This window comes from Ciconia boyciana, chromosome 1 (genome assembly GCF_034638445.1).
Source record: "Ciconia boyciana chromosome 1, ASM3463844v1, whole genome shotgun sequence".
Lineage (NCBI taxonomy): Eukaryota > Metazoa > Chordata > Aves > Ciconiiformes > Ciconiidae > Ciconia > Ciconia boyciana.
The window spans coordinates 25,881,332-25,898,878 of record NC_132934.1 but is presented as its reverse complement, the minus strand read 5'-3'; the positions used below and the strand labels follow the sequence as shown (position 1 = coordinate 25,898,878).

At 36.3% G+C, this 17,547-nt stretch overlaps 1 protein-coding gene across 8 annotated transcripts in view; it reads right to left on the bottom strand.

Moving 5' to 3' along the window:
* The window catches only part of CADPS2 (calcium dependent secretion activator 2), a 318,768-nt gene that overhangs the window by 103,154 nt on the left and 198,067 nt on the right, over positions 1 to 17,547 (bottom strand). For 7 of the 8 annotated variants that reach the window (XM_072870362.1, XM_072870837.1, XM_072870608.1 and 4 more), the window contains 3 exons: positions 12,950 to 13,058; positions 11,596 to 11,799; positions 2,161 to 2,297 (listed from right to left, as the gene is read on the bottom strand). In XM_072870362.1, the coding sequence (XP_072726463.1) occupies positions 2,161 to 2,297; positions 11,596 to 11,799; positions 12,950 to 13,058 (450 nt within the window). Of the gene's footprint in view, positions 1 to 2,160; positions 2,298 to 4,846; positions 4,856 to 11,595; positions 11,800 to 12,949; positions 13,059 to 17,547 lie in introns of all 8 variants that reach the window. The other variant, XM_072870283.1, reaches the window with a different exon arrangement.

Genomic DNA, 17,547 nt, shown 5'->3' with positions numbered 1-17,547 from the left:
CAGAGTGTTTGCTAGCAAATATGGTATTCCATTGGCAGAGGAAAGAAAAGGGATTGTAACAGAATATCTGCAATAATATATATCCTATCCCTAGATATAATAAACAGTGGTTATTGTGATTGATATTCTGCCAATACGTCGTCATTGTCACTGATCCCTCTCTACGTTTTTAAGGAAAACATGACAAAATGCTGCATGTCAACGCCCAGCAGTACAAAAGGAAACAATTATTAAAATTTCTGTACATTCTCATAGGAGAAAATGGTGACAAGACTTCAAATTTTAAAGAACTCATTACTTGAACTTCAGTCGCTGTAAGAGATCTGTTTTAGTGTGGTCATTTTCATATAAGTATGTGCCTTCCTTGCCCTTGTTCAATGCCATACCATGCATAAGTCTCACAAACACATAACAACTATATGCTACAGAGTATTAGATAATTGCATATTTTTTATTGTATAATTGGGGGGGGGGGGGGGGGAAACCAAAAAAAAAGAAGCTCCCCAATACCGAGAAGAATGTAAAATTAAAGAAGTTTAGGTCATATAGTAATTTAATACAGAACTGTGCTTAATATTAATTCTTAGACATTTTTGTTTTTCTTTTTACAAGTTGTGTGTGTGGTTACTCTATATTTATTGAAATAAAGGGATGCATTGTTTCTAAAAATGATAGAAAATGAGCTGTTCAGGAAAAAAAAATCACTCTTGTATGTTCATGTGTTCTATTGCTACCTTGACATTCCCAATTTTTTTAATTAAAAAATATAGTCAAATATGAAATTTAACAAAAAAATGATCACCCATTCTACCTATTAAAAGCTGAATTTTAAAAAGAATAATAAGAAATGCATCTGCTTTATGGTTGCTATAGCACTGTGTATTTCACCTAACCTCTTCTAAAAGTTCCTGATTTCAAGGTTATATTAAGTGTCTTACTATATTATTATTATAAAAAAAGATTTTGACCCCAATGCACTGTTAGAAAGCTAACCATTTTCTCTTTGAGTGGCAATTACTTTGTACAGATGTTCCTTCGGGCCTCTTCTTTGATTCAGTGTGCAACCCACAGACAGAAAATGAGTCCTTTAACTTTTTCTATACATACTTATCTGGTAGTATTTTAAAAAGGAAGCAACTGTCATCAAATAATAATTTGTTTTTTCTTTTTTACACTTGCAAACAAACCTAAAAACCCCGTCATTATCTTTGTATTACATGACTAGTCAGATCAATGTAAAAAAGAAGTAAAAAAAAGTTATCCTTTTTTGTTGCTGGTGGGATAGTAAAGTGAAAAAAATTATGTGCTATGAGGCGTTTTAGGTCCTTAGTGAGAGATCACTATTTTAGACAGGATACCAGGTGAAAAATAAAGCCTCAGGAAGTTATGAGGTCTGACCCACACAAACCTGTTTAACAAGTGTGTATAATCTGACAGACTTCCACAAGGTTGTTGCTGGTTTTCCCTACTGAAAACAAACCCAGAAGCAGTCCCATCCTCAACTCCTGGCCCCACGAAGCATAGAATAGAAAGAGTTAGGTAAGAAAGGGAAACTGCAGCTACAAATACGGAAGCATGTTATGCCAATATCTTATCTTTTACAGCTGTCTTTGAATGTGAAAAACATTCATTTTGATACAGAGATCACACTTTACTTGTTTTTGTTTAATAATTATACTCCCTTTTTTTTTTGTAATTCAGGTAATACATATATGCCCATATATCTATACTACCTGTGGTTCTGCTTCCTTTCTTTTGGTGTTTTTCCTTCTTCACACGCCAGTGGAATGAAGAATTATAAGATAGTTGAAAATGTCTGACATGAGGCAACTGCATTTGTACCTTAAAATGCCTGTACAGGTGTCAGTAAATCCTACCACAGGAGCTCTTACCATTATCAAAACCTTCTGTTTTTATTCAAACCTCCATAAAGGACATGATAAATTTCAGCTGATAAAATCAGAGACAGTTTGGGTCTCTCTGCTTTCTATTGAGTGTCACAGCAGCAGCTTGCAAGTGTATAATTTTCAAATTTGAAACCAATCGATTGGACCCTTTATTCCAACTACAACCACAGCTATTGAATGAACTAGGAAGAAAGGACTACTTTGTAACAACTATTTCTCACTTCTTTATATCTATCTTCCAGCCAGTACTCACCAAACAAGAATAGGAGTCATTCAATCTGTGATCCAAGGTCTGCCTCTGAAGCAGTCTAAAGAGGGAAGCATGGTCAAATTTGCAGGGATTAGCAGAAATAAACTCATCCATGCCATGTTTCTGACCACGGTCTGTATCTGTTCATACAAAGGAAAAATGTGCAGAACAATACACATGAGTGTGCGTGCAGATTTACAAACACAAGCGTACACAGGGCATATAAGCCTCAATATATCAACTTTCTTGAAAATATTTTAAAGAAACTTTAAATATCTTTATCTTTTAAAATATTTAAAATATATTTTAAAATATTTAAATATCTTTAAATATTTTAAAGAATATTTAAAGAAAGTTACATAAGTAGATGCTTGCAGGTGACATTACAGAATATTGGTTTTTAATCTGTAAATAATATTATTGAATTATTTTTCTATTGATTCAATCTATGGAGTGTAACAGTGAAAAAAATACAGTTTCTACCCACTGACAGATTAAACAAAACAATTTAGAAAGGCTACCTGAAAATACAACATAGGGCATTAAAATAATTCTTAAAGCATGGTTTTCTAGTGCAGCTCTTCAAATGTTACAATTTACAGAACAATGTTATGAGAATGAAAAAAATGTGTTCTGTAATTTCCTGGGTTTGTGTGGCGCTCTTTCTAATTTTAGCAAAATAACCAAATAAATACCCTTCCCTCCATTGCAAAAAAGAAAAGGTTTATGCATTTATTTTTTCAGGTAAGAAAGAGCATCTTTACTGCAGATCAAAGTACCACTCATAGAAATATTCATCATGGCTTGAAGCCTACTTCTCAAATGGCAAACTGGAGCAGAAATGAACACACTGGCTCGAGCTAGGTCATTTCCAGCCTTCTTTTTGTGCTCAGCTTTTAATGAGACAAACCTTAATGTAGTAATGGCAAAGAGCTCCTTCAACCTTCCAGCAAAGAGTAGTGAAAAAGGGAGCAGCATTTTTGTGTAAATACATCGAGAAAACATACCATCCCAAATGGCACTTCAATCAAAGGCCCAAATTTATTGTTCTTCACAGACTGCATCTTTCAACGCCTTTAAACCCCGCGGGTTTATCAGAAGAGAAGCTCTAGTGATTGCTTTCATTAATGCTATGTTTTGTCGAAGTCCTCAATGTGAATTATCTATCAAGTATGGACAGAAAAAGCCTTACAGTGCCCAAAAGGACTAGTTATGTATTAGCACATTAGCTGTCTTGGATTCTATAGACTGTACTGGGGTGAACAGTCCTATCAACTTAAAAATTGACTTCCCCTTTCAATAGGGTCTTAGCTCTTTGTTCCTTTAAATTCAGACCTAGGTCTTTTTATATTCGTTACTAGAAAAGTATAGATCTAAGTGTATCCTAAATGCAATTTTGAAAACCTGCAGAGTACAAACCTAAAATTTCTAAAGAAAAGGAGACAAAAGTTTATTGATTAAACCCAATTATAGAGTCAGGTTCATAATAAAACTCAATATTGATCTGTGGGCATGATGCTAACATAATCAGTCACATTTAGAAATTTAGCCCCAGATCATATTGATCCATGTCAAGTCCAACTTTCAGCTGTATTTGTGGATGGGAGAATTATTTAATTCAAGCTGAAGGATCTGCAGCATCACATCCTGGAAAGATGCAGAAACTAATTCATATCACTTGGCTTTGCATTGTCAAAGCAAGAGTCACATCCATGTGACAGATTTCACCAAGGTGGATGTAGCAAATAAACAGTATGACAATACATCGATGGTGTAAGGTATGAGACCATCATCCCAGAGAAACAGCAGCATATATTTTTAATGGTTTAAGGATCAGTAGCATATGTGATTACACAGATTAACAATATTTCCATGAGCATTAGACTAGCCTATCGTTAATGACAAACTTAGCTCATATTTTGGACATAGGTACATGAAATGCTCTCTCTTAAATATTTTTAAACACATGAATTCAAAGATAAACAACTGATACCAACACAACTACATAACTGAAACTACTAAACTACAATGTGAAGTTATCTATAGTTTCCAAAATGATCCACACACAGATAAAAGTTTTCCACACCCAATCTGTTCAATGTGTCACTGGTTTCTACATTTCTTGTGAGTTTTCCTTCTTGTATGGATATCTGATTTATTGAGTCAGTATTTAAAGTAAGACAGATTACAGAAAAGAAAAAGGATTAATATTTCTTTCTGTCATTGGTCTCAGGTACAAATTATACACAGCTGAATCTTTCTTAATTTAACTGGCTTGATTTTTTTCTCTGGTTAACTACACAAATAGAAAAGATTCTCCTTTTTTAAAAGAAAATCTGTGTAAGTATTGACAAGTAATTAAGTATTTTGAAATCAGGAAACTGGATGTTGCAAAGGAAACAGATTCAACATTCTGATAGAGTCATCTAGATGATCACAATGTGTAAGGTGACCTATTGAATACAACGTGGCTTGTGAAAGCAGAATCTGCTATTACATAATTTGGGCAAAATAAGCACAAATATTATTTAAAAATATACATACTTCCTAGATCTAATTCTACAGAAAGATCCATGACTGATCACCGTCTTTTTAAGTGAATCGAACAGTACAAATAACATTGTCAAATAGTAACAGAAGATCTGCTACCAAATATATTCTAACAACAGAAAAACAGTTAAAAACTTACCTTTGCCAGCTGTAGGCAAGCAGGAAATAATAGAAAAATAGATCTAGTGTAATGCATTACATTTTATTTTACTGTTATGATATATATACAAGATAACTGGTAAATCTTTTTGAAACAAAATTGATTTAAAAATATGTAAGAACTTGATCAAAGGTTATGAGGAATTCATAAAAGTTATATGACTGTGATTTAAAAATTATTTACCACCCTACTTTTAAAAATTGTTAGAATGATTGTACTTTTCAAATTCCTATACAAATCAGCTTTAGATGTCCTGTTCAAGCTACATGCAAATGCAAGACATAAAGAGTGCTCTATTGTGATATACAGTTAGGAAAAAATACAATTCCATTTTATTCTCTACACTTTCTCAATCTTGGGAAATATTGGGAAGATATTTGGGGAGAACTCTGAAGCAGTAATACTTCTCCTGCTTTTTCACAATTAATTTTCTTCCCTTCTTAATGGAATTTGTTGTCCTGCTTTCAAGTTGCCTCTAACTCAAATTCATTGTTTTGGCTGCTATTTCCATGTTACTTGGCCTGTTTCAGGTTGTGTATTTATTTAATCTTTTGGAAACTGTTAGCCAAAAAACTACCCATTTTTTTTGATCAAGGCAGGACAAATATATATATTTTAAAATCACGGTAAAAACTTACAAAAGCTATTGCAGGAGTTTTAGCAAAGTCTTTGGGTTTTCTTTTAGACAAGGATATTCATTTTGTCAGAATAGCATCCTGAATATGCCTTTTGCCATCTTTGCAAGAAACTTCCAATTTTAGCCCAGCTGCAATTTTAGCCCAGTCCTCAGTGACTCACTACAGTTGAGTGAATTACGACTACCATGAATTCCATGTTTATGGGACATGCTGGAGTGGTTCCTAGTGATAACCAAACCGCTAGGCATCATCTCTGCCCCGTTCCAGCCCAGAAGCAAATACATGTTTTCTGTAGCATTTGCTCTGTGCTAGTGTGAACTACAGAAACTGGACTTGTAAAGTAGTGACCTCCTCCCTTTTGTGGCTCTCAGTGACATCCCTGCTTGAGTTTAAGCATCGTGGAAGCAACTTGAACTAACTCAGGCAGGCAGAAAAGAAGAGCAGGTAGAGACAAGAAATCCAGTGTTGTAGGGATTAAAAAGATTTAGAGACTGGGAGTAGTAGGGTAAGAACTATGACTCTGATACAGAAGAGGCTGGAACTGGCTGGACGAAGATGAAGGTGCATGTGCTCTTTGCAAGAGACAGTGGCAAGACAAGCATTACATTTCTTCAAGTACCACTCCATACAGATAGTGACAGCTTACATCGGGAACATTTCAACTCCTGATCATTGACCAGGACTCCAAAGTGCTACATGCTTAGAAACATAGGCCAAAGAGACAATCTATGCCCCCAGAACCTTATCATTTAAATATCAGATAATGAAATAACAGATGGAGAGAAAGTGGCAGAATATGAGAAAGCAACTGGCCCATATGGCCCGACCGTCGGGCTGGGGATAGCATACTGATGGACTGCCAGTATTTTGTGCCGAAGAACAGGTTTGAAAAGGATATTAGTTTTTGCATGTTTCTGAGTAGCACGGGAGAGAGCATGAAGGTGACTTACTGACTGCCTAAGGTGGTGGAGGCCAGCGTTAACCTTTTCTTTCTGAAAGGGAGATGGGGGTAGTTGGAGGCAAGCAGGAATGGGACATGAAGAGAAATGGGGGAACACCCAGGGAGGGTGGAGTTACTCTACTCTTCCAGGTGGCAAAGTGTATGATGGATATAAAGTTGCCAAACCTGCTGAGAAAACTCTGGCAAATGAAAAAATATCTTTTATTTCTGTTTGTTTCTAAAAGATTTAATTAATTGAACATACAGATACAAACATCTCAGACCTATCTTAAAAGAACTGCTTTACAAGAACATTATCAATTATTCCAAAACTGAGCAATGCCACCATAAGGTTAAGCAGTGGCATTTCCTGTGTGTATGTATTATGACACTAGTACCTTAATACTAATCATATTCTGGGTTTCCTATGGAGTCTCTGATGTAGCCAGTTCAAAGATTGGGAGTGATACAAATAACATTTAAAAGAAATACAAAATTCATAATTTATTCCCATACCATTAAACTATGATAGGGAGAGAAATTTTATAGCACTTATCATCAGTATATCCAAATAGATTAAACATGTTAATGTTGTATTTTCATGACTAATCCCAAAGCATTTCTTTAATTTGGCAAGTTGCCTGCACTTTCTTCTTGATTACACAACACTGACTGCTCCACTCAGATGATTTAAATGTCCACACAAGCTTCCTCGGTGATGCTCTTTTGGTCAGATGGATGTTTCATTTGGAAATGTCTTCAACTTTGCTGTCATTGGATTGATATCTTGTAATAACAATGTATGGCCTATGTATTTGACTCCCTTTGCTGCTCCCTTGCTACTTAATAAACAGGATTTGATGTTTTGCACATGGGCTCTAAACAGCATTTTTATGACAACTGTTATAATTGGTCTCTGCAAAATCTCAAATTATTTTCCTTTTGTGAGCTGTTTTGATAAGTGACATCATTCCAAAAGAGAGATGAGGAAAACTATACATCTCAGATCAAATGATTCCTAACCTCACTTGGTTTTCCAGTATCTGTCTCTCTCCTTTATCTGCAGATATTTTCAAAAATAGACCATCTCTGAACTCATGGTGGTGTAGGACCAGAATGATGTTTGGCTTTGTGTTGCTTCATTAAGACAGGACAATCCCCTCATGTGCTGCTGTTACTCCTTTGTTATTACCAAGTTATTAACAGTGGTCATCACTTCAGCAGCCTTTCTAACTGTATGAATAGATCTCCTAATACAACGCTCGTTAAGAAAGGGATCGCCTCCTGCACCTTTGTGTGACTCGGATGAATCTATTTTTAATTGGTGCTTTCCCCGAAACACTCATGTCCTTGGAAAACTTCTGGCTTTTCTACAATCATGCATCCTTAAATACTCTGTTCTTTGCATCACAGCATGCTTATTCAGAATAGTGGAACTGAAGTGCAGTCTCTTTCTTGATCATTGCTGACATTAGCCCATCTTCACTTTAATTTTGGAGCCACCTAATACTATCAAAGTGCAGTACCAAGCTCTTTTACTGAGAAATGAAGAAATTGGCTAGTATTCATTTTAGAAGTTGGACAGGTACAATACAGGACAGGCACCACTGATTCCAGTGCCACACTTAAATGTGTATTTGCCTCATTGGTAGTACAGAATATCAAATTTCTTATAAATTACATGAATGATCCTGAAGTGCCACACAGCATCAACAAGAAGAGACTGCACATTCAGATCAGTTAGAGATCTGTAGGTTGGCCTTTTGGAGTGCTGCTGCTGTGCACATGCAAGAGCAACATTTCCATTTTCTGCATTTGTGATAATTGCTGTAAAGATTAGTCAGACCCTGGGTGTCTTATTATAATCACATGTCTAGTTTCTGTTCAGGAGTTCCTGATGTGTTTGTTTTGATCCAGCTCTGAGGTGGTTGGATCTTGTTCATGCCATTTTAAGCACTCTTTTGTACAAGGAATTATCTTATGTGGAACAAGGCACCAATAACTGCAAAAAATACGGTCTTTTTTATACAAAAGGAGTCTCTTACTCCTTCCTTTCAACTACTTTCTTTTATACAAAAGGAGTTCATGGTATAGATCACAGGAATAATTCTACCACAGCTTACAAAAACTCTTAAAGAGTTTTGAGAATACAGAAAACAATAGAGGCTGTGAAAACAAAGTATCATTTATTGTCATTTACACATATCACTTGATTAAAAATGTTAAATGTTTAATGAAATGCTTGCACTTTGACAAGTTGGCATTTTCAGCTAATAATGTAACATTAACTTTGGAAGGTATAATTTTGTCTACAAGGCAATGGAAAATGGAAATGTTAGTATTTATTACTAGCAAAAAATTAACCTTGCTACAGCTAGGTATATGGCATAGTAATCATCATCTGATGTTTTAATTTCTTTAATGACAACTTTCAGTTGCTTTTCTTATCTATCAAGAGAATTTCAGGATTACAGAAGATATTTTATAAACACAATATATAAAAACGTTGAAACATGTCTCCTTAAGTTGATTTTTCTCTACATCCAGCAGTTTAACAATATTTAAATATTTCAAGCTATTGAAAGTTATTTTTGCACATTTTATCAGGATGAGTGCGTTGCATTTCTTATCTTCCTAGAGCATGAGGAAGATGGGAACAGAATTTCAAGGCCTGAATGTTATTAAAGGACATTTGTTTTGCAAAGCCCTAGCTGGTTTTCTGCTTTCTGTATGTGGAGGGGGAATTGTATGATACACTTTAAAAACTACAACAATGTGATCTTGTATTGGCTGGAAATGTTTACATGATGCATTAATTAAAAAATAAGATACATAATAAAGTAGTTGACAAATTCTCTGGTCATAACTGTATTTACTAACACTAAAAATGTATCATAGTAAAGAAGAAAAAAATTGAAATGAATTTAACTTAATATATAGACTAGCTCTCAAGTACTCGGGGTTATATCTTGATCAAAAATAAAATACTCTTATTTTCATGCAAACATTTTTCTAGGGGGAAACAAAATGAACTTCTTAGGAAACTGAACATATTTACATCTGACAAAAGGTCAGCTATAGATTCTTCTTACGAGTAAAATTGTGTCCCCAGAAAATAAGCACAGTATATGTAAATGAAGTAGGAATCTTAGAAAATTATTTAAGGTTATATCTGTAAACCCTAGTTCTTGCAGTTTCTTAAAAACTGATTAATTTGATTCTGCCCATTTCTACCTCAAGTACAAAAGACAGAATAATAGAATTTTCCTCACGTAGGCAGAACTGGAGGTATTACAGAAATCAGTCAAACATTGATTCTTTTTAAGACTAAACCTCACATTAAGTTAAATTTCACAAGTTACTCTATTGCAAAGAATTCTATGAATTAATTACAAAATGCAAACATTGAAGTGTGTTAAAACCAAAGGCAAATAATAATTTAACCACGGATTTTTGGTTTATATACAGTTCAGTCATATCAGTTTGTGCGAGTTGATACATAAGCATGACAGAAAAATACATTATATTTTGAGGCTTTCGAACTTCCCTTAAACTGTCTTTAAAATAAACCTTATTTTTCCTATGGTTTCCACCTAAGAACAGTAGTCACCCTAACTGTCTAAGACAATATCAAGACGTGTCAATCTTGTTTTTTAATTGTTTACCACTATCGGTAATTTTATCTCTGAAAACATAATTTCAGTATATGCAAACTTGCAATTGTTCTTTGTACCTTTTTCTTTCTATAACTTTCCCTGCCCTGTGGTCAGCGTTTTCTAGTTGCTTTCACTTCCATGTAAACCCTATGTCCAAGAAGAGCAATTCCTTCGCTACTATTGACTATGGTTACTTCTTTCGTACTTTCTAACTGATGCACATGAAGTAGAAACATTAGGAGGGGAACACAGAGAACTCCCAGTACCCACCCCAGACCAAGGTAACTGGGAGGAGGTGAGCAGAAGCACTCCTCGGCTGTTGCCCCACCTTTGCTTTTGCAGTGTTACTTACCTACTACAAAATACTTCACCTTAACACCCGCCGTGATGAATGGCTACTTCACCCTTCCAAATTGTTTCAGATTAAAAATTCAATAGATGTCTGTGCTTTTGTGAGATTAAACTATGTTTTTTTCAATGTTCTTGACAGCCCAGTCAGGATTTTAGATAATTATTACTGAGTTTAATGAGCACATTTTACTGTCTTCTAATAGCAAAATGATAAAAGGTTACAGGATGAATGGAAGGCCGTGAGATCGAGTGATAGCAGGACTGACAGAGAACAGTTTTGGGTCAACCTGCTATAGACTTCAGACATTAAACCAAGTTGAGTTTAAAACATCTATCTCCCTTCTATCACTCTACATATACAGATATACGATAATGAAGAAGGATTATTGTATACAGCCATATGATGTTGTAAAAATCTGATGGCTATTACAAAAATCCTTGGATTGCACTCAGCCTCCAGAGCAACCAAAAAGATCATATATGCTTCCTATGTGCAGATATCTACATGACAGAATACTTTCAAAGAGATTGTATGAAAATTTCAAGATATGGTTAATGTATGCTATCTACCTTGATTTTCTCTGAAACAGTATTTTCCTCAGAGAAAGATGAGGAAAACTTAAACCTGATTTTTTTGGAAAATGTTTTATATGTAGTTTAATATTACACTGAAGGGTACAAAAATCCAGCAGCCCATCTAGTGCCTTTCAGCTCACAATGTACTGTCTGCATAGCAATGTTTAGATAACTAATTTATACGATGTATGATAAAGCTGACCTAAATCTATAAAATTCTGAGAATAGATTGATGCTTTTCTATTCAACAGTACACTGGCTTGCTACTGAAAAACACAATGTAAACCAAACACCATCTCCATGGTAATATGTGGGTCAACTGCAATGAATATGAAGCTAATTGTCATATTTTCATGGATTATAATAAAAATAATGACCTGCAAGTCAGGATTTCCCTCGCTGGTAATAATAATCTGAGTTAAAGAGCTTCTGGCTAACAACAAACTGCTAGGCACATTGCCCTAGTGAATGAGTTCTGCTTAATTAAACTTCATTGAGGGAACTGCTACATAGTTTACCAACTAAAACCAAAACCAAAGCCACAAAAGAAAAAGAAAGCCAACTTACAAAGTAGGGATATACCTGTGTTGACATTTACTCCTTTAGGATTCACCTTCTGAGCTTGACTTGCAGGAACAGGCTTATACGATTGACCTGTGGCTCTGTACATGGCTTGAACCCAGAGTATTCTATCCTGCTCATCGTCACTGGCAAATATCACGGTATCGCCTTCTTTAACAGCATTGAAAAACATTCGACCACCCTGAAGACCTGGAGCAGGAAATAGGAAGGTAATCTCAATAAATATAAGTTACTCCTAAATCACCATCAATGTTTATCACATTATTGGTTTTCCTCTGTGTGTGTGCGTACGGGGGTGGGTGTTAAAACATTTTCTAGGTATTTATGACCTAGAAATATGATAGAATCTAGAGCTATAAGGATCAAATGGTAATACATGGAAGCAACATATAAGTAGAATAAATATAGAAGTCACAGGAGAAAATATTTCCATAATTCCATTTCCAATTCAATTCCAATTTATTTCTTATTTATCTTCTCCATGTCATATGCTGTTTTGCATTTCTCTAACATATCCTCCTTCTAGGCATCATTTTCTTAGCTGGAAGTCCCCGTAAACTTTATCTCTTCTTGAACCTCTTACCAGTGTTGCTGCTCCTTCCTTGGTACCTTTTTCTCATTCCAGTGTTTGTTCTGAGAGCACAAAACCAGTACAGCACACACCAGTCAACATGGCTGCACCGGGGATTTTTTTATGACAACATTGTTTTGGCTTTCCAAACACCTTCTGAGCATTGTTTGCCTTCTCAATTATTCTAAACATTGAGCCAATGTTTCCAAAGATCAATCTTCAATATCTTAGAAGTCTCTTAAATTCATAATCCTCCACTGCGTAGGTAGAGTAGAATTGTTTTTCTCTACATGTATAACTTTGATTTCCCTCTGCCATTTTAATACTAACTTGTGTAGATTTTTCTGATATTTTCAAATTTATTTTTGATTACTCTGAGTAATTTGTCTATGGCAAGCGCTGTCATCGTTCACCTTCTTTTCTAAATCCTTTATGAATATAGTGCACAGTACACTGCCACATGACTCCACCATGAAAAACAGAGAGAAAAGGGAAAGACTGACTAGAATTCATAATTTTTTCCTTGTATCATATGTGGTCTTACAATGTTTCAGGCAACCTGAGTGTAAGTTTATTGTTCATTGTTCTTAAAACAAACTTCATTCTAAAAGCATGAATTTTCACACTAGAAAATCCTAGTGGAATAATTGCAAAACCTTCAGATGCTGAAAACAAGAACGTTGGGGTTTCCTGCTGCTAGATCAAAATGAACAAATTGAATCAGCTGTTTTACACAAACATATCGTATTTCAAAATAATGAAAAGTACCTGTATGAGGAGCTGTATAATCCACAGTGTATCCTTCGAGTTGCATCAGTTCCTGAGGCTCAGATTTCTTTTCTCTGTAACTGCACATTGCAAATGTGTATTGGCTAACCTGAATAAGAAAGGACTTCTTAATTGCTGAATTCCATTCTAGAATTGTGTAACACATGTACCCCTGTTTAAATTAGCTTTCAGTTGTGCTGAAGAAATAAACCCCATTTTTTTCCAGAAATATTTACAGTGTAAAACTTTGCGTTCTTTCCCCTTCCTGCCAAAAGGAAGGAAAAAAAAAAGCCATAAACACATCTCTCTGCAGTTTTCTGAAATACAATGTATTTTGGGCTGTTGCTTTATGAAAAATTGAAAGGAAGCAAATTAGGTTCTGGTAGGGACAATACTTGGTATCGTGGTACTGACCAAACTGCTCGGTCTACTGTGTGAGAAAAAACAGTCCTGTATTCCAAGAAGCTGGAAAAAAAGGACTTTTATGTATAAAAGTACTGTTTGCCTAAGGAGTGCCACAATAACCATGCAGCTGAAAAGACGAACATATAATCTGGCCAATTCTAGTTAAAGATGGTAAGTACCAGAACCTTCAGTTCGATTTTATAATTGAATTTCTGCATCTTTTGCACCTATGTTCACACCCATCTCCAGGTTGCTTGGCTCACTGGATACAGTACTGCGTAGGCCAAGCAGCTTGCAGCTGGCATGAACAACATCAGTCACTTCTCATCAAGTACAATTATTAAAAAAATAATAAAGCAATTAGAAGAGAATCTGTCATCACATGGTTTAAGACTCCCTAGACAGAATAGAAAGTGATAAGGAGAGCTGAGGAAAAAGTAACTGGAAAGATAAAGAAAGAAATGCAACAGCTCGGAGAGGAAAAGCAATCACTGAAACAAAACTGAGATGTTCCCAGCCTTAAATGAAGAGCTGGAAAGACTATAAAAGGTGACCAGAAGAAAGAGCTTGTGAACCTGTTGAACACTTGAAACTTAAGGGAACTGAATTTACATGGGCCTCTCAAACTCTCGTCTCCAAAGACTGTAGGATACTTGGCCAACTGACTTGTTTTGAACTATAATATAATTTCTTAGATCTGTAAAATTATGCAAGGATCTAAGGATAGGGAAGGAGCCTGTCCGATAGACAACGCACCATCTTTATCTCAGTTGCTAACTGCTCAGCTGTTACCTAGGTTTATTGCTTTGGCTACAACATCAGGAATGATCCTTTTTGAAATAAAATTTTGACAGCTGATTTCAGCCTCATGCATACATTCACTGGTGCTGTACCTGCACACCACCACCTCAAAGTCCAGGGACTTCAACTGCTACTGACAAAAGATTTTTGACTCTCTGTAAAAGATTGGTATTTTTGGAAAATAAGGATAGAAGGTGTGATTATTATCTGCATAATAATCTCCCCAGCCCCAGGCATCTCCCTGGGCACAGGCCAAGGCTGGGCCGGGATGTGGGCCTGCGGGTGGGCCTGGCTCGGTGGGGCCCATTGCTGGGCAGGGCAAGGCTGTGGGGAGCTGGAGACCAGCCCTGCCGTGGCATCGCTGGGGCAGGGGATGATGGCCCCGGGAGGCTGCAATGGGGTCCTGAGCTGTGGGCAGGCTGGGGAGGCCCTGGAGGGGCTGGGCAGGGACAGTCAGGGCCAGTGGTCCCCTCAGGGCCCTGACACAGGGCTCAGCCCCTATGCCATGCATCTGCTCTAGGCCCAGCAGCAATATCACCGCTGTTACTGCTTGGTATTTCCCTGTTTATATTGCCAAGAACCATATTTGCCCTCATGCACAAGCATGGAGGGAGCTGCTGGTTAGTCACACGCCTCTAAATCCTTTGCAATTATCACTGTATTTAATGAGAGCTCCCTCCTCTCCTTTTCTTGTAAACTGAACCTATAGACACCTGGCACTGAACTAAAAACATTTTTCAAATTATTCAACTTTGTTGAATGAAATAACCTGACAGGCACCCACATCACTCATTTTCATGTCAACAACTCTGTATAACCACACTGTACAGACAAACTTAACCATCAAAAAGGAAGCTAGCAGTAACTGATTCTGGAAATGCATAGAATGCCCAGCTTTTTCAGATTTCTTCAGCCACTCTATGGTTTTGAAGATCACCTTGTGGAAGAGCTGGGCTATGTGTCTTTGTCCATTTTTAACCTTACCCCTATAATAAGACAGAGATTCTAATGCTGTTGATTTTATTTTTTTCAAACAAATTTCAAATGCATTCTCTTATTTTAAAGGAACAATTTATTAAAAGATATTCATGTCAAAATCAGTCTTACACTTCATCTTTTTGTTGAAAATTAGACATTTTAAACTCTCTCCGCCCAAGAAAGAAATAGAAAAACTCCAGAAAACTTTGTGTGTGTGGGGGGGAGTCTCAACAAAACAAAGAAATACAGAACTTGCTTTGTTTGTTTACATTCGCAATCTCTTAAAGCCTTTTCCTTATTATCGGTGGCTGCTATCAGTTACTATATAGAAAACCACCAGCACAATCTGAAATTACACTTTTTTATATAGATCTATGCCTGGGTTTAAGTGTATTTTTAGTAGTTAATGGAGCTGTAGGCAGTTTTTCCTTAGAATTCAGCAAATTAGTATCAATACTTCATGGAATAATGGTACTCGGAAGTCAGGATTATGTACAACACATTCTCAGACAAAACCAGAGTCAAGCACCTTCTTAAATAGTAATGCTTAACAGGAGAAAAGGGAACCTCCTTCCTGTAACTGCATTTGCCTGGATTTCATAATGTTACCCGACTAGCAGCTGTTCTACCTACTTTGTAACAAAGTGGAAAACCAACAACCTGTACATGCATGACAGACAGATATGCTCAGAAATGTGGACATGACTTATGAGCAGTGTCACTAGGGGATGTCCCCATGGGGCAGAAAGACCCCACGTTCAGTGTGCCGGGAGGAACTGTTACTGCAAACCTGGAGGCTGACTCTGTGGTCCCTGCTACAGGGCATCACTGGGCAGCCTGCTTCAGGAGTTCAGCAGCAAGAACTAGCCTGCATAGCTGCGGTGTTTAGAAAAAAATTATCCATGAAACAAATGACTGACTTTTCAAACATTAGAACAGATGAAATTAAAATGACAGAAGTGAAACTGTATTCAGATTCCTGGCAGAAGATATTTTCAGACAGTAAACGAAGTAAAACAGCATGTCCAGCTGAGGCTTTTTACCTAACATGTTATGTCCCTGTCTTTTTCTAGTTTGAAATGAATAACCTTTTAGAGAAGTGACTGGATTGTAAAAGGAAGAAAAGCAAACATAATGAGGAGGTTAAAATCTCCAGGCTCTGTAACCTTCCTATAACATTGAGCTGTTCTTTCCCAAACCACTAACAACTTCTAATATGTTTAGCAATAACGAAGATGCACACTACTCACATCATGGTCCTGAAAAATCAACATTATTCATCTAATTTCACACCTGAGTTAAATTTCCAAAGCATGTGTAAATCATGCTTTGGATTATCTGATTATCTCTGTCTTACAACTGAATTTCAAGGCCTTAATATTTTACTAACGTAAGCTAAAAGCTAATCTATAGAGGAAGACTCATCAAAATGTCAATAATATATCAATGTAACACACTGATATTCACTACTGAATGCTTATTTCACATGTATTGACTTCAGCTTATAGTCACTGTACATATCACAGCTGGACTATATAAATGAGCCAGAGCTGTCTGGACAGTAAATATTGATTTACACAGTGTTTTTTATGTAGCCTTATGAGTTGATAGCTGCCATAAAATGAAATAGATGTCTAAATCCCATCACAGTTGGAAAATTCCTGTAATATTCTCCTCCAGTATTTCAATTTCAGCATAGAAAGCAGAAGATAGTTAAAATTAACTTGGCTGGAATAAACTGGTCTCCCAGGTGGCTCCATATCACATACACAGAAACACTATGTGTCTCTTAGGTGTGCACTTTAAAACTCAGATGACGCCTGTGGCTTAGAGGAAGAGAACAAGGTCTTTCTTTTTATGAAGGGGGGGGTGTAAAGTAGGAGGAGTGTTAAAGAAAAGCATGAAGGACAAGGGAGCATCTAGCCTTTTTTTTTTTTCCCTGTAACTTTAAGTTATTTTCCCTTCACATCCATGCCTTGACAGCTATCCTATATAGAGATCTTCCCAACCTTTACAATCTTAATAAAGTCACAAAAAGTCCTAATCTCTTCACAGAGGACCTTGGTAAAAATCCCAACCCACATGAATTCAGTAGACTTTCCAGAAGATCCTGTTCAACCTTATAACCGTTACTCACTGATGATCAATATGCAAGGCAATCCCTATTGAAGCCAGGGAGAACACTACTGACATCAAACTTAGCAAGAATAATATGCAGATACTCTCAGCTTTTAACTTTACTTTATTAAAGACCTTGTTCAGGATTGTTTTTTTACATCCTTACAATTTTCATCATTTAGGAGTAGGAGGAGACCAGGTGAGTGTGACTGACAGAGTGGTAGAGAAAGGAATCAGGCTTTCTGTAAAGTAGTTTTAGAAGCCTTCATTCTTAAAAAAGCCTCATTAACAGGCTT